The following is a 20,653-nucleotide window of genomic DNA, read 5'->3' as shown; positions in this document are numbered from 1 at the left end:
GGACAGAATAAAGATATGAGAACATCAACCTATACAAGTAGCCTATTGATGTATTTCATACATTTTCAATTTTTAGCATATTAAAAACCTCCACATCTATTTAATTAAAACAAAATGTAACTGCATACTGACGGCAGAGGGAGCTTGCCATCTCCAGGAGAGAGTCGCGTTTGATAAGGCAGCGTTTGAATCGGAGAGAGCGCTGACGTCATGGCCCATCTCTCCACACTCTGAGCAACAAAGTAGGAGAGAGAGGCTATGAGAATGGAGCGCGTGGATCGACTGGAATAACAACCTTTCTGAACTATTTTGAAACTTCGAAAACTCAATAAACAATCATGGATATGAGTATTCTGGGTTTCTTGCTGTTGTATTCACCCTTTCTAAGCGTCGGAGCCCAATTCCCAGCCGGTAAGTGGACATCTTAACATATTCTATGCTGCCGTGTGGTGGTCCGTGCGTGCGGCAGGGAAAGTTGTGGATGACTGTTGGGCAAGTTAATTATCATCCCTATATGCATCAAGGTGGATTACTATCTACGTAAAATGATTATTTGAAAGTATCTATTAAGATATTGTTCTGTTCACACCGTCCGTGACGTTGTATTTTTCTGATGGGCGTTGGGTTGTTCGTCTTTCTAAACTTGCCCACAGGTAGGCTACGGAATTATAGCAATGTGCTATCTTTGTGTAAATAAACTTGTAGCATGCCAATAGAGTATTCGTTCCTTTTTCTAATCATAATCGGTTACGACTTCATAGTTGGCTAGAATTTATCTAGAAAGTTTTTGACTCCCAGTTGTAGCGTAGGCTATGTCTTTGCTGGCAATTCGTAAGGGAAACTGAAATGGAGAGCTTGCACACCGATGTTGTGGCGAGTTTTTAAAACAGGTAACATTAGGCTAACCTTAGTAGCCTACTTCAAGAAGTTAACCAGCTCGCTCCATGGTATTGAATAAACATTAGCCAAAAAATAGACAAGTGTTTTGCCGAATACAGTCTATGCAGTAGGCAACAGTAAAGTTAAATGTCCGCAATTCTAACCCCATGCACTTTTTGTGAAATTTAGCGAATCGCTCCAAATGGTCAACTCTGTTCGTAGCCTCCACAGTCATGTCCATGTAGCCGAACGTTAATGGGAATAGTGACAGAGACCGAGCTAGACGATCCCAGCACGGAGTTTCAGAAGCACAAAAAATGAATGTATATTGATTTGCATGATGTGAGCTCAAATACCAACCTTTTCCGAAACCAATTCACGGACAGTGTCTTTAATGAAGATGTTAATGTAAGCAAGCAATATGATAAGATAGGTTACATTTAATTTGAAAAGTTGACTAACTCTAATTCAGAGGAGCATGCAGGTATTCGATAGGCTTGTTTTTGCCGGGGAAAAACGTAGCCTAATATTAACAACAAAAGGACAAGTGCATCTATCCCAGCCCAGGTTTTACATTGCACGCTGTGTTAATTTATTTGCAGCACCGAAAACGGTTGTTATCGGCTACGCGTGGGAAAAGCAGTTGCTCAGTTTTTGTTTCCTTGGCGAATTTTGCCGAACTGGCTTCTGTGCCTTAGCAGATGAAGAGACAAACAGCCTACCCTACATGATCAGTTTAAACAAGCCTAGCCTATGCGAATGCGAAACCCAAAGTTGTTTAGGTTAATTTAAGGTAAAATGTGCCCACAATTGTAACATTTGGGTTACAGTAGGCCTACCCCTCACTCTTTTGTAGTTGACCATGCAAATGAAATCCCAGGGGGATTTAAGAAGGATTCCCTGGACGCAACCCAAAAGCTATTTGAAAATGTTCATTCAACGAGCTGAGTCCGATAGCTTCAGTTTTGGTTATCTGAATGCGCGTAGCCTGTTACGCGTAAACTGTCAGAAACAACTCCTTACCTTTTTGCTCTTTCTTTTAAATTGTTCTGAGAATTGTTCAAAGTTGACCCTGTCATTTTTTTTTAAAACTCATGTAGAGTAGTAAAGAGAATCAGGAAACTTCCTAGTCTATTTATAACCCAATTGTCTCAATTTTCAACATCTGTCCGAACGTAATCTAGCCTGCATCGTATCATAGATTAATTCTCCATAGGCGGAGAGAGATAGGCTGCAAAATACAGCTGTCTTCATAGGTGATTAATTAGTGAAAAAAGTCTTATCCGTGGATTAATTAAATTACGGCAATGCAATCAAAAACACGTAGGCCTGTATGCCATGGGTATTTCGCATTTTCGGAGATTCATTACCAAGTGGGTTAATAACGCTCGTAGAGTTATGCAAATTAAGTGAGAGATTATTTAACACTGGTAAACAGTGATTTCAACGCAGGCGGTCAAATTGCTGTGCTAATCCAGCTATTATTTTCTCTCTCGCATCTGGACGCAGCGCAAATGGGACATGCGGAGAAAGGTGAGTGTGTGTGCAGCGCAGCGCAACATCATACAGTGAGAGCTTCTGTCTTGGGTAATTGTGACGCTATGGTTTGATAAATCGCCCCCTCAGCGCCCGACGGGGTTTCTTTAAAACTGCTCACTTGCAACAACACCCCACCCCTCAAAACTCGCCAGGGGCTTGCATGCTCTAGGCGTCAACACTATCACGCTAACTTAATTCTTCCTCTTTAAATACGCACAGCCCTAATAACCATTAGTTAACGTGTTAAACACAAGCCCATAGTATACAGAATTGAATGCCACTACCAATTTAAGAAATAAGAGTGCTCTCTGTTTAGAATAAGAATGAGTTTTAATGGCCAAATATATGTTCACACATACAGTTTTTCATAAGGTGGTCATAACTAATGACATAATGATGCACTGTACTTAGCACAATGAATTACGCCCAGAGTAGAGATATGTGGTGGTGGACATAAGTAAGGCCCTCTTCTAGTCATATGTGAAGCATGCAAATGCATTTCTGGGAGAACAGCATCATTAACAGGGCTGCATAATCTGGAGCTTGAAGTGTGTCCCTGTCAATTATTCAGGTTCAAAAGCTCTCATCTTGAACAGTTATTCATTTACTTATTTTGTTTATTATTTATTTTCCTGCATGTCGGTAGACATTGCTGTCCATCTGTTGTGTTGAGATGTGTTTTGTTGTTCTGTTCTGTGGCCTGGTTTGTCATTATAAAGCACCACCATGAACTATCAGTGCTCTGTAAAATGTGAAATATCTCTTTGGAGGTCCGGTTTTTGGTACATACTGGTTGATTCTCAACCACTGATGGCATTGCACCATAGCTATTTATATAAGATGGTTTTCAGTGTTGCGAAGTTGGTTTGATGCTCCAAAAAAAAAGTGTCTCACTCTCTAGTCTTGCCTTTGTTTTGTTTTTAAATCAGAGGACATTGTCCTTTGCTGAACAGGGCTCAGGGGCACACTGTCGCTTGTCAGGGAAAAGAGACAAGTCGGGCAAAACTAGGACATGAGGCCTTGCTGTTTGGCTTTCCGTGACAGTTCACTCCGAGGTGCAGGCAGTCTAATGTCATTGTTTTATTACAGGTTAGGCGACGAGTCGCAAGTTGCTTATCACAGCACTTGTGGAGAGGAAACATACTCTCTTTATTTTACCTGCCATCAACAAAATCTATTTGTGGCTGGCCAGGTATTGTTTCTTTCCCCCTTCAGTTGTTTCCCTCAGCGTGGAGATTATGCATGGTAAATCAATACCTGACAAAATGTGTCAAGTGATTTTTGCAGTGGTGTGGATTTTTAATTTAATTCCCTGGAATTCGGCGAGTTCCGCATAATTTCCCCCTTGCATTTCTTCATCCCATGCCGCTCCAGTGAAGGTTTTGTCAGCATGTTACTTGAATGCCAGCAAGCCCCCCCCCCCCCCCCTTATCCAGGATTATGCATGGACAAGTTATTCTTGTTACCATCCCATACAGAATGGGCTTTCTCACGTAGTATCCCGAGTTGTAATCTAATACGTATATTTCAAATGACCTTGTCTGTTGAGTGTCAGCCAAATGGGTGCCTGTTAGCTTTTTTTTTCCCCTTCCTTCCCTTTTTGTATCAAGGTGCAGTCGTGTACTCAAGGAAAAAGGAAAGGAAAGTGGCTGACAGGTTCATCTGGATGCTAACTGCTCAGCCTCTCGGCTCTTTTCGGGCTCTTAACGCGCGCTGGCTTGGTGGAATAGAGCGCTCGCAGGCATTTTAGTCTTTGAGCAGGCCTGAGCGGATGCTGTGACGGGCCTGGAGATGATGGGGCCTGAGTGTGCTTAAAAGCAAAAAAAAAAAATGGTGGTGGTGGTAGTGAGGGGGGTTGTGGGCTTGTGAAGTGCAATTGTTCGTGCCGAGGCCCTCAGTGTCCATCTCCAGCTGCAGTTATCCTCGCTCTTTGTCATCGCAGCACTTTCTGGATTAGTGGCCGTAATGGCCTCCGCTGCCCTGTTCGGACTCTTCCCTCTCTTAAGCTCCTTTGGAGAGCTGACTGGACTCTTCCAAAGAGGGCGAGACGTCAAGGCCAGTGCAGGATCTTAGTGCTGTGCTTATTCCCATTTCTCTCACTCCCTGCGTGATATCTCTACTGTTGTTTTGTTGTTTTTGTTTTTTTATGAGCTTTTTTTTGGAGGGATGAGAGATTTTAGTATCATGACTTATAACCCCATAAAGATTATGACATTACTAATAGCCGAAATTAATCCGTGGTCTCTTAGGGAAAACACTGTCTTTGGTCATTTTACAGCTGCCCATTACATCCGTCAGTGTCAACCTCAGATTTTGCGTTTCAGCCGCGAGCTGTTGAGAGTTGTCACACGCTCTTCCCTCAGGTTTGTGTGGAGTGGAGTCATCACACCGGGTTGAACCCCTTGTGTTTGCCGGAGTTGACGCCGGAACAGTGGTCAAGGACAGTGCCGTGCCTTCCTGCCTTAACGGCATATTATGTTTGGCAGAGATTTATTTTCCAAACCCCTCCTGAGTGTCTCTCTCTCTCTCTGTGTGTTTGTGTGTGGTGGTTCGTGACGTGTGTGTGTGTGTGTATAGTGTCTTCCTCCCCCCTTTTCTCTCCATGTCTGTGAAAACTGTCAGATGCGGCCCTGTCACACCACACGCTATTGGAAGCAACACAGACACGTCACGAACCACCACACACACATCCACACATAGAAAGAGAGAGAGAGAGAGAGAGAGAGACACCACACACACACACACACACACAGATAGATAGATAGATAGATAGTGTATCAACTGACTGAACAGAAACACCACCTGTCCTCCTGTCATAAAGCCTCCTTCAATCACTCCAAGTAGACACTCCTTTAATTTATTCCTTCTGACTCAGTCTTACTCATCATTCCTTTTATATTTATAATCTTCAGTAGCATCTTGGTTTAGTTATTTTCCCCTTGCATGCATGTACATGCACGTTCTAGTCATGTTCTAAACGCTGCTGTTACATTGGTGTACATATGTGAGCGATCTGTCAGGTGCTTGGTTTGTGTCTGCCAACTGTCTTAATGGGATCTCTCAGTAGACAGTGACGAGTCAAAACATGTCTGCGTGGGAGTGTGCATATCCCAGACAAGTTGATGTGACCTGACCAGTCTAATTCCCTCATTTGTTCTACATTTATTTTTTCCCCTTCTCCATATATGAATAACTCTGAGCAAATACTATTTTTTTTGACGAGAATTCATATGGATTTTTTTTAAAGAATTCCTAAGTAAGTAAAATTAGTTTTCAGGTCTTTGACTGAAGTGTGTGGCCAGATCACCTCAGAAAACCAGCTGAGAGAACTTTAAGGACCGATTTCTGGCTTTTCATTAGTGTAGTCAGTGGTTTCTTTTCTACTTTATCATATTTGCTCTGTTCTGCATGGGTATGAGAGAAAACACCACCAGTGAGGAAAACACCATCAGTAAATAAAGAGCAACATATTGAAGTGGTATTGTTATTGAATAGGTAAGACCATTTTCTTCCTCCACAGAACAATTTACACTTTCCTCTCTGCAGATTTTGTTTACAATCCCTCCCAGGAAATCACTGACGTACAAAGCTCTCCCTTTTTACCATTTTTATTATTTGTTTTATCTGTGTGTTGTACCCTTCATTGGCTTTCAGCAGAGAGAGAGGCTGCGAAGAAAGCGGATTTTCTCGTTAAGTCGGCGCAAATGAATGTTAATGATATAGATTTGAATCCCCACCACACGGCCTGTGAGCCCACCTCCTCTCCTCCCATCCTCCCATCCTCCTCCTCCCCCTTTATCTGTTTTGCGTGTGCTGATGTTAAGCAGCTCTCTCCTGCTGCTCGCAGAGACAAGTGGGGCTGTCACTTAGTGTGACAGTGAAGGCAGAGCAAGGCCCAGCCGAGTCGCTTTGTCTAACGACAATTTATGGCCGCTTTTTTCTCCAACAAAAGAGGGGATTCTCTCTTTTTCTCTCCCTCTATTTTTCTCTATTCATCCTGTAGTTTTTCCAATTGTCTTTCTATTTGCCCATCCGAGGCTTAGTGGCTTCATCATGTCTCACCTGCTGCTTCCATCTTCCCCCTCTTCCATCACTCTCATCGGGGAGACTCGTGATCCACTTCCCTTATATACATATAATCTCCATGTATACCTCAAGGGAGGTGTGGACTGTAGGATGGTCTCATTAGGCTATACGATCCTAGAGTCCATCACTTAAGGTATTGCTGATGAGGCAGCTTTACCTCAGCTGATGTAGTTGTATGTGAAGGGCTTTTCTGTTGTTGTTTTTCCCTCTGTAAGTTAATGTGGCACGACCCTCTGTGAACAGCGGCTTCTTGGTTATGCTCCGTAATAAACATGGCCGCTGCCTCAGTCAGAAATATTACACGGGAGACGGGGGAGAAAAGCGTGCGTCCACTCGGGGCAGATAACGTTGCTGAGGGCCTGCCTCCATGTGACAGAGGATGTCCATGGGAGTTAAGTTCAGTAGGAGATTCGCTTATACATACAGCGGAGCTTGTGAGATGTTTGCACAGTGTCTCTCTCTCTCTCTCTCTCTCTTGGTTGGTTGTTTGTTCTTTTCGTGTGTGGTAAGTGTAGTTGAAGGGTACATGAAAAGCAGTAATTCCTCCCCCCTACACACACACCTCCTCCCTGAAAGCCTTCCTGAGAAGGCCCCTGGCTAACGGCGGAGTGTTTGTATTCTCAGGGTCCTGCTCAGGAGACTCTGCCCACATGTGGCTACGGTTAGCCACGGACCTTGCTTAACGTTTGAACTCAAATTAACAGGATCGTCACGGTCACAGAGCAGCTGCAAAGAATTTGAAACAACAACTTTCGAATCATTTCGACCTATTCTTTAGTTAATTTATAGCCTAGTTGATTTATGCTTTCTTTGCTGCTGTTGGCGCCATCATTTGCTTAATTGTCGATGCGGTTGTGCAGAGGGTGATGGAGCAAGCTGGGGGTTTATTCATGCATGCCTTAGGAAGGGGCTCCACATGTTCAGTACTCCTGGAAGAATTCGGCGATGTCGGATGCACCTCCGCTCCGTCTCATTAGCATGCAATGCCGCTACACGGGTTGCAAAAGTTCAGCTCTTGTTTGTCAGTGACATCATTCTCGCCCAGCTGAGAACTTTGATAGGGTCAAGCTACCCCCAGCGGGTTAACATTATTTCATGGCGGCACCTCTCCAATAAAGAAATTGAAGCAACCACATTACCCCTGGGTGAAGGTTAAATAGCTGCTTTTTGAGAGAAGGGGTGTGAGACAGAGAGGCACACAATCTGATTAGCCAATCAGAATTCCAATGTGCACACCAACAATGGCTTGGTCACGCTTAATGTGGCAGTTGTTATTGTCTCGTGGTATTGGTAAATTGAAAAAAAAAAAAGGATCAGTTCAGCTCCTTTTGGTCTCCAGACTGTAATGTTCTGAGTTAGTCTCAATTTGTGGTGTTTCATTTTTTATTTCTCATTATCGAGTTCTGTCATTTAAAAAGGCACAGTCAGGAAAGGAGGGAGAGAGAGGAGGAAAGAGAGAGAGAACTAGCCGAAATGTGTGAGTGAATAATCATCTGAAATTGGATCCTTTGTACAGAAGTGAACGCTTCAATATCAGACAGTTCTCTGTTCATTTGATGAAGTGAACGGTGACTGGTTTGATCTGGCTTGGCTAAAGGACGCTTCATTAAAGTTCTTAGTAACTGGTGGGGTAACGGCATATTGTCTCCATTAGTTTAGTTTTGCAACTCCTGCTATCGACAGATCTCCGAAGTACCCTGAGCTTGCCACAGAATAGAATTGTGGAAACCAAAGTGCTAGGATGAACAAATAGTGCAGCGCTAATGAAAGTGTATTTTGATCGGGATAAAAGAAGCTAAGACTTTAGAACAGCGATGAGTCAAGCCCTGGAAGAGTCTGTTCACACATCTTCGTGTTTTCACCTGCACACATTGTTAGGGCAGTCGCTCATCCGTCCCTGCTGCCTCTGCTCAAAACGCTTTTCAGTAGATTAATCAGGAAATGGTCCTCTTCCTTTACCCATTCCTGCATGGCCACTAGTGACCTTGATGTGGGAATTCATGCGCCGCTTGCTCTTTCCACAGCTCAACATCTTATTGAAGGAACAGTGCAAACAGCAAAATAAATGTCCCGTGAAGGCAAACGCTAATCATTGGATTTTTTTTTTTTTTGAGGTTAACATGTGGACACCATTTTCCGAAATGCCTTCTTTGTTCCTGTCTTCTGTGCTTTCATTGTCCAGTATATTACATTAGCCACCACAGCCCAGTTCATTCCGTGCTAAGTTTGTTAACTCGACTAATTTCAGCGGATGCATCTTCAGGGAGCTTTTGTGGTTTAGGGGATCTTCCCTCATTCAGTCCCCAGTCGCTGATTCAGGACCGGTGTTTGCGGAGGCACCTGGGCCTGCCAGTTTCTGGATCAGTGAAGCTCTTTGATGTAAGCCTGCCATTTTAGTCACAGTCTCCTTGCAACTGGGGGGAAGATTTGAGGCACAAAACGCTCCATTGTCCACAGCCTCTCGCCAAGAAGGGGAATGGATGCCTGTGAACCTGGAAGAAGTGGTCACGAATTATGATAAATCATCTTTGACTGAGAATCCACAGCTTTGTAATCTGTTTTGAGGGTGCCTTTTGTGCCATACTCAGTAGTCTTCACTTCACGGTTGCTTTGCGTTCCCCACCCCCCCACTCCCGCACACTCCTGCCTTTGCCTCACTCCTATGCCCTATGCTTCAGACTTTTTATGTCCTCCAAGAGACGATTATTTCTCCCAGAGAAAAACTCTTTTGACCTTTTCTGAACAAGCTGTGGCAAGTCGATTTAGGCAGAGTTGGTGTCAAGCGCCCACTCACTCCCAATTCAAGCTCCTTATCAGGACCAAGCTGAAGCGTCTGAGCTCCAGTCTGGCTCCGGTCCACAACCGGCATGTGGGCCTCTACCCCCCCCCCCCCCCCCCCCCCACGTGTCAATCAGGACAGCACAGCGTGTGAAGAATAATCTGTTCTCCAATAGTCAAAGGACTACTCCGGAGAAGACACTCATTACTGAAGCAAGTGTCCGCATTGCGGAAGAAAGTTGAGTTGTTACTTTGCATATTTTTATTTTCGTAGGCTACCGACAGTGTCATCGCAGCTCCTTGTTGGCACTTATTAGCAAATGGGGGTTAAGTGCCAGTAGCCCAAGTGCAGTGCATCGATGATGCAGTTAAGTAATCCACAGCTTAATTTTAGCGCATCATTTTATTGTGAACTTGTCCACGTTCAGGGTGTGTTCCTCCTCCTTCCTCTCCTCCCTTCCCTCCCTCCCTCCTTCTTTCTCTCTCTCTCTCTTGCAGTTGGTAGTGTAATTAGAGAGTTTGTTGTGGCACGTTGTTTACAGTGATGCGTCTTGGCACATTTTTAATTGTAGGACTGTGGACTTGCTGGTCTGACAGGCTGTCTTAATGAGCGGGCTGTCTGATCGGCGCGGATGATCCAGGGTGACAGTCCTCCAGCGCTGAACTAGTGCCCACAGTGGACGGGTAGGGGGGCAGTCATCCTCCGCCGCTGCCCCTCCATCCCCTCCCCATCCTTCTCTGCGATCTGTCATCTCCCCTGTTTGAAGTCCCGTCGGCCAGTGTTAGCCCACATGCTTTGATTGACTTACTCCCCCCTCCACATTCCTTCCCTGGCTTCTCCTTGCTTGATGTATTGCGAAATTGTATTAACTAGTGTGACTGAAAAGGGAGCCACTGTCACCTTCCTGCAGGCTAAAGAAGGAAGTGGCAAAGGAGAGAGTCCATAGCCCCTATATATCGTTCCCTCTCTCTCCCCCTCCCTCTTGCTTTCTCTCTTTCTTTCTTTCTTCATCTCTCTCTCCTCTCCCTTTTTCTCTCTTCCTCCCTCTCTCTCTCTCTCTCTCTCTCTCTCTCTCTCTCTCAGATATTGCTCCAGCTATATTAATATTTGAGGGGTCTATCTTGACTGCGATTTTCCGTGACGGATGTCGTTGGGCCACAACATCTGACCCTGCAGGTGTTTCATCTCCTTACTGCAGAGGGTTTGCAGTTTGCTCAGGGAAATTGGGTCCTTGGCTCTGCCTTCTGTCACAGGCAGACACTTACACAACGACTTTTTTTCCCCCTTCTACATCTGCACTAAAACATGTCATAACTATGAGATCAAGCATGTCTTAAAGCATGCGTGTCTTTTGGCTAGGCCAGATGTATCAGGACAGCGATAAGCGTGGGAAGAAACAGTAGATGAAGTGAAAGAACACACGGAAGTGATTGCATTTTGTTCTCAACTCGGAGGAACCTATGATCTCTATATTAGTGTCATTTTAGTATGCCACCTCACATTTAATTATTCTTTTATTATTCATTGCAATAATTATTCATCATCATTCAAGTAATTTTACCCTTTTATTTGACCTTTTGAGTGCAGGCGCCTTAATGTTGTTGTTCTCTTTACGCCAGAAACACAGTGGCATATGTCTTTGGATGACAAAGGGCATTTTTTGTGCTCAGAGCAGGTCACATTCTTGGTCAGTGGCAGAAAGAAAGCCTGAAACAAAGTTATGTTTAAACTTAACAAAACAGTCCATGTGGTTTTAAAAGAGAATATCAACAGTGGAGTAGAACACCCCTCAGAGTCTTCTAAACATGCAGTAGCCATTGCATGGGTCATTTTACATCAGCTGTCTCAGCTGAGACCAAGTGCAGACAAGATAAGCATGTATAAATGTGAAGGCATCAGCATGCGTAGTGAAACATGAGTGATATCTCTTCTTTACGAGTCTGGTTGCATGTTGGTTGTCAAACTGAAGTAGCATATTTTGACAAGCTGAGGTCTGCAGTGAATCTTAATCACCCCCAAGTTCAACCTCTCACCCTCCTACTGATGATTGAATGCAGAGTTGGATTCTGTCTCCAGCCACTGCACTCCAGCCATGGAAATAAACTAACCCTAACCCTAGCTAGAGATATAATATGTTGAGCTCAATCTTAATCAAAAAATGAGTAATGACAAGTGGTAACCTAATTTGTTGACAGGTAATTTAGGAAATTATGTATTATCATCAAATCCAAATCCACTATGGATGGACCCTGAACTGTAACAATTACCACGTGTATCAAAAAGCAAAAGAAAGATCTTCCATGACTTGTACGTGGAAGTTATATGATATTGTAACATTACGATTTCACATCTTTGCTGTATGAGACCATTTATAAGAATGAAATTGTCCTATATAAAGTGCTTCTCAGACATGACATTTCCTCTATTGAAATATGATGGAATACATGCTTTGATTAAATTGTGTTTTTATCATTGTTCTATGCATTGCTTTAAAGAAAGCCCTATAAAATATGTTAAACGGTCTGTCTACTGTCTGGAATAGCTATTCCCAAGGGAGGACCAAATGGTTGTCATTGTTGCTGTGTTGCACTTTGCCTCTTCGATCTCCATGTCAGATTGGATGCATCATAACACAGATGAGGTTAATCAGAAGGTTAATGATGGGCATTTGCTCTCCACTCTACCTGCAGTGTTTCCCCTAGAATTTTTTCCAGCAGCGGTGCTATTACTTGGCGGGGGGGGGGGGTTGTTGCGCATTTTTTTTAATTTTTTTTTTATATCATACCTTCGTGTTTCTTTTGTGGACATTTTCAGCTTTCTTTTACATTATTGGTTAAAAATGATAGAAGAAAAATTAAATGGCACAACCATTTAATGACCATTAATAATTAAAAGATTATTTACAATTTATTTAAATTTGTCTTAATGGCAAAGGCCACACCCAATCTGCGAGCACTTAATTTTTCTGGGCTTTGAATTGAATTGAATTGTGGGGGGGCCATTAATGCTGACACGCATGCACGTAGCCAGATGCTCTCCTTGTAGTCTAATTCTCAGTCCCAAAACAACAAACCCACGTATAAAAAAGTAAATACTCACTTTTCTTCTACATCACTCCCACAGTTACCATACAACTCACTCACAATTAACTCGAAAAAGACCTAGGCTACTTGATTGAAGTGCGACCGTTCGTCTCACCGTCAAGAGAACGCTGAAGTTATGAGAACATGTCTTTCTGATAAGAGAATATAGGCTCCTATATGTCTAATGCCGTAAACGTAGAAAAGGTCTGTTTGTGATAGCCTATTATAGCTAAGTGGACAGAATTTAGGCTATACGTATATGCCAACATATGCTCATATTTCCTTTAACTATCAGACAGTTTAAACAGGCCTAGACTGTGTTCGCCTAGCTTTCCCATGCAAACATTACATATAGCCCTACGCTAACGTTACAAGTCTAGGCTACAATTAACGTTAAGACCATACACCTTGTAGCACATTGATTTACTCTATTGCATTACTTACGTTTTAATAATTTGTCGTTGAATGTTGATGGAGGCTCATCTTTGGGAAATCAGCTCTCTGGATAAAATTGTCAGCCGGAGCAAGAGTTCTCAGAGTTGACGACAGGGGGGTAAATCCAATCAGCAGAAAGAACCGCATCACAACAGTAGGCTAAATCGCAACAAACTTTTTTCCCCCCATGTTAAATTCATTTCGGTAATCATGAATTGGTTTCTTTTATTTGATGTAGGCTAGGAGAGGAGGATGCATGTTTCACATTAGTGTCAATGTGTCAAAGCAGGCTTTGGATCAGAGGAATTGCTCAAGCTTAACATATGGCATAGGCTACAAGCGAATTCACGGCATACAAACAGCTTCGTGATGAAATATAACTAATATCATTTTTTATTGTCACCAGGCCTATAAGTAGGCTATTTATTGTGTAACCTACAAGTGAACGATGACACCATAGGCTACACTGTGGCGGAGCAAGACCCCATCAGTCGGATAGCTAAACAATGTAACCGTGTTCAGAACGTAGGCTAGCCATATGGGCTGCAGACTTGTCTTTGGGCTTGTAATCACCTGACACATCATGCCGCATATATGTCCTGAATAATGAGAGGCTAAGTGCGGATTTGATGCACTTAACTTACTCAAGACTTTCAGAAAACAATTTCGAGATGACGTTGGCCATTGTGCTTTTACAGTGTGTTAAGTGAATCTCGTGATATTATGTTGCAGCGGCGCTGAAAATCCAGCGGCGGCGCTGCGCCGCTGTTAAATACATTGTAGGGGAAACACTGACCTGCAGACACAGAACTAAGCCTCCAACCAGCAGCTCGTTGACCTTATATCACAAACAATCACAGCTCATGATGGATAACCACATTTGATCTGGCCCTGATGGGACTAGGTGTAGCTCTACAGAATCTGATGCCAACAAGTTCTGGATTAATGTCACAATCAGCTATCTCTAGGTTTCTTTGTGATTTCATTTCTTGTGTTTCATTTCTTTGTTAGTGGCCATTATGAACTTGAATACCAATGATTGATGTGAACTGCCTTGACAATTAGTTTTGGTCATCGTATTTTTAAAAAATTGGAGTCAAAGTTGCGTGCTGTTAAACAATGCTGGCCATTGTGCGCATCTATAGTCGTTGCCAGCGCTTGAACCGGGGAAATTGGCTTGTTGGGGTAATGAACTGATCTTTGACTCCTTGGCCCCTTCTCTTTGGCTTTGTCTGTGAGCTTACACTGCTGCTTGACCCAGTGGAGCAGGGAACCCCCCCCCCCCCCCCGTCTGACAGCGTCCTGACCGTTGGGTCTGCGGGCATGACTGTGAATTGATGACGACAAGCCTCGACCGATTCGCATTGAACGGGGAGGCTTAATCAATCATCTGGGCCAGACTCCCGCCGAGGTGATGGGGCATTAATTGAATTCCAGGCTCGTTACAGCAGTCGTCATTGCAGAGGTCACGTAGCGGGTTGTAATTTTTCACCTCTCTCTCTCTCTCTCTCTCTCTCTCTCTCTCTCTCTCTCTCTCTCGTGTTTACCCTGGCGGAGTGTCAATCTGAAAATGAATCCATTAAGCATTTCTCCATCGCAAAATCCGTGCCACGCATTTTCTTCCGGAGCTCTCGCTGTCCATTCATTTGAAACATGCACCCACACCTCTCCCTGGGGCTCATCCTATACATTCTACCACTCAAGTGATGGTGATCCCTGTTCACCCCGGCAGTCAATTAACAGTCCACTTCATGGGAATGTGCGGACAGAGCTGTAGCAGAACAACGTTCCATGTGGTGTTGAGTGGGTAGGTAAATGTGTTTGTGTGTGTGTGTGTGAGCGTGTCCGAGAGAGCTGGAGGTCAGCGTGAGAGTTCGGATGTCGCGTGGAGGAGACCCCAGAGCGGTGTGTGTGGGGGCTGCATAAGAGACAGATGGCGTTGATGTTTGCACAGAAATAGGAGTGTTTCCTTCCCAATGCCTTCAAGACAAGCTTCTTCACTCCCTCTCTCTGTCTCTCTAGCGGTGTAATGTGTTAACGAACACAAAGATCTTATGTGTGAGGCGATTGAGGGTCAATTGCTTTCTTTTTAAGGCGAGACACGGCAGGTGAAAACATCGTTTTTTCATGCACTGGTCAATTTCGAGATTTTGGGCTAATTTGCTACCTTAGCATGTATTCTTTCACACTACTACAACAACAAAGCCCGATTTACACATTTAGGTGTTTATTTCATTACATTTTGTCTACTCGCGCCTGTATATTTCTCCTAAATTCACCAAAAGTTAGTCTTCTAACGTTTCATGCTCTACCGCGACCGTGATACAAAACATAACATGTGTAGTACCGTTGGAAAGCTCTGTTTTTCCTGCATGACGTTGTGCTATCCAAATATGGACACTTCCTTTGTAACCGCAACTAATCGCGAAAGTTCAAAGGCGAGTCTAGGCTGAGAACGGAATCTCTTGGCTGTGTTACAAGGCTGTTTTCTCAAATTGAGTTTTTATCATTTTCCAGTAGAAACATCTCAGCCTATGTAGCACCTATGTACACCAAACTTTCCAGATATACACTTAGCAGTATTCTGAAGATATTTACAGAGGGATTTGTTAATAAATCATTCCTGGCCTGATTTATGTGACATTTTAATCAAAAATATAAGGCAAAAATCGCTTTTTTAAGGCTATGGACAGTATATTCTGATTTCCTAGGTAATGAAAGCAGATATCCTGAAATCCCTCTGTAATTTTATTATTATCTTGTATGCAAACAAAATGAAAGAATAATTTTGTACCAGGCTTTATCATATGTTCAGATCTATCTACCGAAAATATATGCAAATTTGCGCATATTTAATGAGAGAATGCATAATTTGCATAATTAAACATTCGAATTTCAAAAACTTGTAATACATTTTTTGTTCATACTTGTGTAAGTAATCAACTGAGAAAGTTTCATGGTGATGTCTATTATTTAAAAATTTTACCCTATTCACCTGTAGTGTCTCGCCTTAAGTTAATGCCAGAATTTCACTTTCACAACGGAAAGTCATTCATCAGGGAATAAAGCTGAAATTAATTCAGTACGAAGGCACTTACGCTTTACCCTGTTAACACATGCTATCTATTAAATTCAGAGAGGTGACACTTTCAAAAAATAAAAACTCTGGCTTTCTGTATGGAAGTTGCCATCGCACTGGCAAGGAGGCCGACCCTTCCCATGATGCACTGTGATCTGAATCTGTCACTGGGTGTAGAGGGTAACCAGTGAGTGGCCTTCTCCTCCAACACCCCCACCCCCCGCCGTGGCCGACCACTGTCGATCTGCCCACTTGCGTCAGCTCATCCGCCCGGTCGTCCCCGGGCGCTGCTGTCTCAGCAGTGCAGGAGGCCGATGATGAGCTCATAGCTGGCGTCCATTTTGAGAGACCTCATTCTTTCACTGACTTGAGTACATCACAAAACCTTCTTATAGAACTGGTTAGTCCAAATCCTGAAGTATCCAGGCTAATGTTAAAAGGAAGACATCAACTTTCTTGGGATATTAGCTTATTTGACCCAGTCTGACATCTTAGCATAATTGGCTGGAAGTGGGTTAGACCAGTCAGCTTCAAGTTAGCCTATAGCTAAAAGGAAGCTATAGGCTAACTGGTCTAATCCACATATTATCTAACTCTGGGGTAGATGGCAAATAAGTTAGGCTAATTACCCAAAATGTTGGTGTGTTCCTTTAACAACAAACTGATTGGTTGTGTGACACTTGTAATGTGTGATTTTGTATAACTTGAAGCTCAGTTAATTATAATTTCTTGGTGTTTTTAATTCTAATAAATAAAATAATAATATGCTTTCATATCATTTAAGGCTCTTCTCCAGTGTTGAGGCCACAGTGAACTTTGTTAAGTTAAGACTAAGCCTAATCAACTCTACTATGAAAAACCATTCAAATGCTATTGGGACTTGATTTGAGTCTGAATGCCTGAATGCCTGTTTGAGTCTTTGCAGTGGAGGCTGAGTGAGTACCCCCCCCCCCCCCCCATATTGGCAGTACCTCCTGTATGCACTGATTACAGCCCTATTCTTTTCCTCCTTGGCCCAGCAGAATCATTAATTACATAACCTGACTGTCAGAGTAATTTGTGAAAACTCTCTCTGGTCAGTGAAAAGCTCCCCACAGCTTCCAGCAATACACGTATGCAACGTAACGGACAACGATAAATGATTGCTTTGTTTTTGAAGTACCTTTAATCAAGGTCATTAGTGTGATTATCACTAGGTGAAGGCGCTATTATTATTTTTTTTATAAATCAGTGAGAGAGTCTGTATTTGCCCTTCACATTGAACAGCAGAACAGGAGGGAGGGTAACTGCGGAAGCGCACACTTCCTTCCAGACAGACCTGGACGAGCCACAGCGGCAGACTCTCCTGAAGCCAGCCCCCGACCTGGTGGTGTCCACTGGGCAGAGCCTGGCGCCACCATATGGGCCGGGAGACTGGAGGTGGTGAACAGGGGGTCGCTCCAGATGGTCGGTCCATCCCGTCCACCCCCCCTTCACTCCCATCTCACCCCATCCCCCACCTCCCCCTCCGTCAGCGGCCAGCTGACAGACAGTAAATGTCATCTGTAGCTTCCATTGGCCTGATGGCATGGCTGGCATGACTGCGGGCATCTTTCGTTCCGCTCTGCTCCACTCCACTTCGCTCGCTGCTTCTGCAGGTATGTGTGATGCTGGGAGGAAAAAATGGCCATGCGATGCTTCATACGCCAGATCAATTTCCACTTGAGTGTTTCAAAAAAAAAATAAAAAAAATAAGTCGTTGTTAAAGGTTTTTTTTTTTTTTTTGTTGATGGTGGATCTGCATGGCCATTAGATTTTAATAAGAGCAAGAGGAAAAGGGAACGTGTTGTGTTCCTCTTTTTCTTCCTTTCACCCCAAGAGGCCAAATGAGACCACATTCCTTGCATGTCCTTACAATCAGCCACCTGTATCAAGTTTGGATATCATACATCAAAGCGTTGCTGAGATAAGAGCTCATTTCCTGTATTGCAGCGCCCCCTATAAAGGCCAAATGATGCCAATTTCCTAGTGCGTCCTCACAATCAGGTACCAAGTCCCTATACCAAGTTTGGACTTCATACATCAAAGCGTTGCTAAGATAGGAGCTCACTTCCTGTATTGCAGCGCCCCCTATAGAGGCCAAATGATGCCAATTTCCTAGTGCGTCATCATAATCAGGTAACAGGTCCTTATACCAAGTTTGGGCTTTGTACACCAAAGCGTTGCTGAGATACAAGCTCACTTCCTGTAATGCAGCGCCCCCTATAGAGGCCACATGATGCCAATTTCGTAGTACGTCCTCACAATAAGATACCAAGTCCCTGTACCAAGTTTGGACTTCATACATTAAAGCGTAGCCGAGATGTTAGGCGGCATCATAGCCATGTGTGATTGGCTGTCACAGGCAAATAAACTTGAAATTAAAAAATCTGACCAGTATCGTTTGTGCGGCTTGTTCTGAAGATCCTCTCCGCCAAGTTCCATGAAAATCGGATGAAATTTGTAACCGCTAAAACTTTTCGTAGAGTTTGGACTAAATCCAATATGGCGGAGGTCCAATATGGCGGAAAGTGACGTAATAGGAGTCATTGAACTCCGGTTGGTCCAGGGATTCCAACAGTACCTGATTTGTTAAAATTGGGACGCACCATTCAATGATCACATGCGTGAATGCAATCCAGGTTCGACCCATTGGTGGCGCTAGAGTGTTGGGCATAGAGTTCTGTAAATTGGTGAGAGTGATCATGGGACGGACCTGAATCAGTGCGCCGAATTTCATAACTTTAGACCCAGCGGCCAAATTTTGACCCGTTGGTGGCGCTAGACGGCTGGGTTTAGAGATCCCGAAACTATCTGCCAAATTTCAGTACTTTTTAGCCAGGCGTTCTATGGGCTGCCATAGACTCCAATGGCGGATGTATAATAATAATAATAGGAAAAGCTAGTAACTCAATGGGTGCCTTCGCTGCTAGGCCCCCAATTATTAACTTCCTGGAACAAAGTCTGGTGCCATTTCAACATGATGTTCTCTTAGGGGACAGATTTTCTGTGATGTGTTCAACAGAATATTTCTTGATTTGAATCAGAATTAACTTCCAAATGAAAGACTTCAGAAAGAAGTAAAAGTGCACACATCTTTTTTTGATAAACGTCCTCTAAGGATGATAAAATAGATGACATTATGCTTAATGACATTGTGTTATTCATTCAAAAAAGAAGCTGATTCCAAACACTATATTGACCCTAATGTTAAAATGCCTATTTCTATGCTTACAGTGAGCGTGGGAAGAATACATTTGCATTATCTATAATGAAATCAACGTTACCTTTTATAAGCCAATATCGCCTATTCAGACCAACACTCTCCTCTCTTTGTTAGAGTAGCCATTAGTAATTTGAAAGCGTCTTATTTCGGAGAGGATGCTATCTTTCTGAGAGGTACGTTTTCAATAATGTTGGGACCAATAGCTTGTATGGGGGGAGAATGGCCGCAACAATCTCAGAGGGCACTCTTCCTGGCCTCAAAGAAAAAAACAATTCCCATGGAGGATTTGCTGTCGCCAGTCAACTCCATGCCAAGCAATTAACAGCCTCCATTCAGAGGCGTCCTTCCCCGTGTCCTGGAAAACAAGTGTAAACTTGCCCCATTTTGTTTCGCTAGGGTTTGAAAAGAGAAAAGAGAGAGAGGACTCACGGATGACCGACCCTTGATAAATGTGCCCTCTCCACCCCCACCCCCCTCTCCAGGCCCCATCAGCAGCGCAAAATCAACAATGTGCGAAAAAATAAACACATGAAAACGAAAAAGGGGGGAGAAAGAAAAAAAAGAACCACATGCAGGAACAATCCTGACATTGTCGTGGTGGGTCACATGACTCCATCTTGTCACCACTGCTTAATTGAGATTGGTTCTGCGGGATGCAACATGCACATGGGAGCGTGCCTCACTAGTCCTCTAGCGTGCTCTCTTTCTCTCTTTCTTTCTTTCTCTCTTTCTCTCTGTCTCTGTCCCTCCTCCTTTTCTTTCTTTCTTTTCTGTCTTACTGAGGGCCCTCTGTAGTTGTCTAGTTCCATGTAAGTAATGAAATCGGACATTTGCCTTTGTGCTGCCAAGAAGCATGGCATCTTATATCTTCCAACCACAAGCCCAACGAGTGCCCCACTTTGTTGATGGAAGGTCAACATTGTGACAGATAAAGAGATGGAATTTAGGGATTTATCTGTTGTTTTGTGTGTTTGTTTTGTTGCAAATGTGTGTTTTATTTGGCATTTTCTGATTTCCTTTTTCCTTTTGGCTAACGGACTGAGGTTGTGATATTTGTGAAAATGTGCAGGCAGTTTTTTTTACTCGCCCTTGTTCCCATAGCTCTGATGATGATCCATATCCTTCTTTTATTTCTTGCTTGTTTCAAACACTCGAGCAGGTAGCTGGTTTGATAGTGGTACAAGACCTCTCTCTTGACTCATCTCAATAACTATAAAAACGCTTCTGAGGAGAAATGAGCTGACCGGAAAGATTGTATGTGTGTGTCTGGTTTATTTGTTTGTGTGTGTGTGTGTGTGTGTGGTGTGTGTGTGTGTGTGTGTGTGTGTGTGGTGTGTGTGTGTGTGTGTGTGTGTGTGTGTGTGTTTAGTGCCGGGAGGAGGGCAAATCCCTTCCAACAATGGCTAAGTGTAAACAGCTTTTTGGACTGGATGTCTGGCCCCGGGGCGGCTTCCTCTTCTATCTAGGTTGTCCGTCAAGCCTCTGTAGCTCTCCTTAGGCAAGTGGGCAATGGGATTGCTTCATGCTTG

The 20,653-nt window shown here is 43.5% G+C and overlaps 1 protein-coding gene across 14 annotated transcripts in view; it reads left to right on the top strand.

Moving 5' to 3' along the window:
* The first annotated feature begins 218 nt into the window (after positions 1-218).
* ptprk (protein tyrosine phosphatase receptor type K) overlaps positions 219-20,653 on the top strand; it is a 130,986-nt gene continuing 110,551 nt past the window's right edge. For 13 of the 14 annotated variants that reach the window (XM_042096150.1, XM_042096149.1, XM_042096151.1 and 10 more), the window contains exons 1-2: positions 219-411; positions 2,389-2,412. In XM_042096150.1, the coding sequence (XP_041952084.1) occupies positions 339-411; positions 2,389-2,412 (97 nt within the window). In that variant the 5' untranslated portion in view covers positions 219-338. The remainder of the gene's footprint in view (positions 412-2,388; positions 2,413-20,653) is intronic. The other variant, XM_042096139.1, reaches the window with a different exon arrangement.

The sequence above is a fragment of the Alosa sapidissima genome, chromosome 6 (assembly GCF_018492685.1).
Source record: "Alosa sapidissima isolate fAloSap1 chromosome 6, fAloSap1.pri, whole genome shotgun sequence".
NCBI lineage: Eukaryota > Metazoa > Chordata > Actinopteri > Clupeiformes > Clupeidae > Alosa > Alosa sapidissima.
This window is presented reverse-complemented; position numbering and strand designations above follow the sequence as displayed.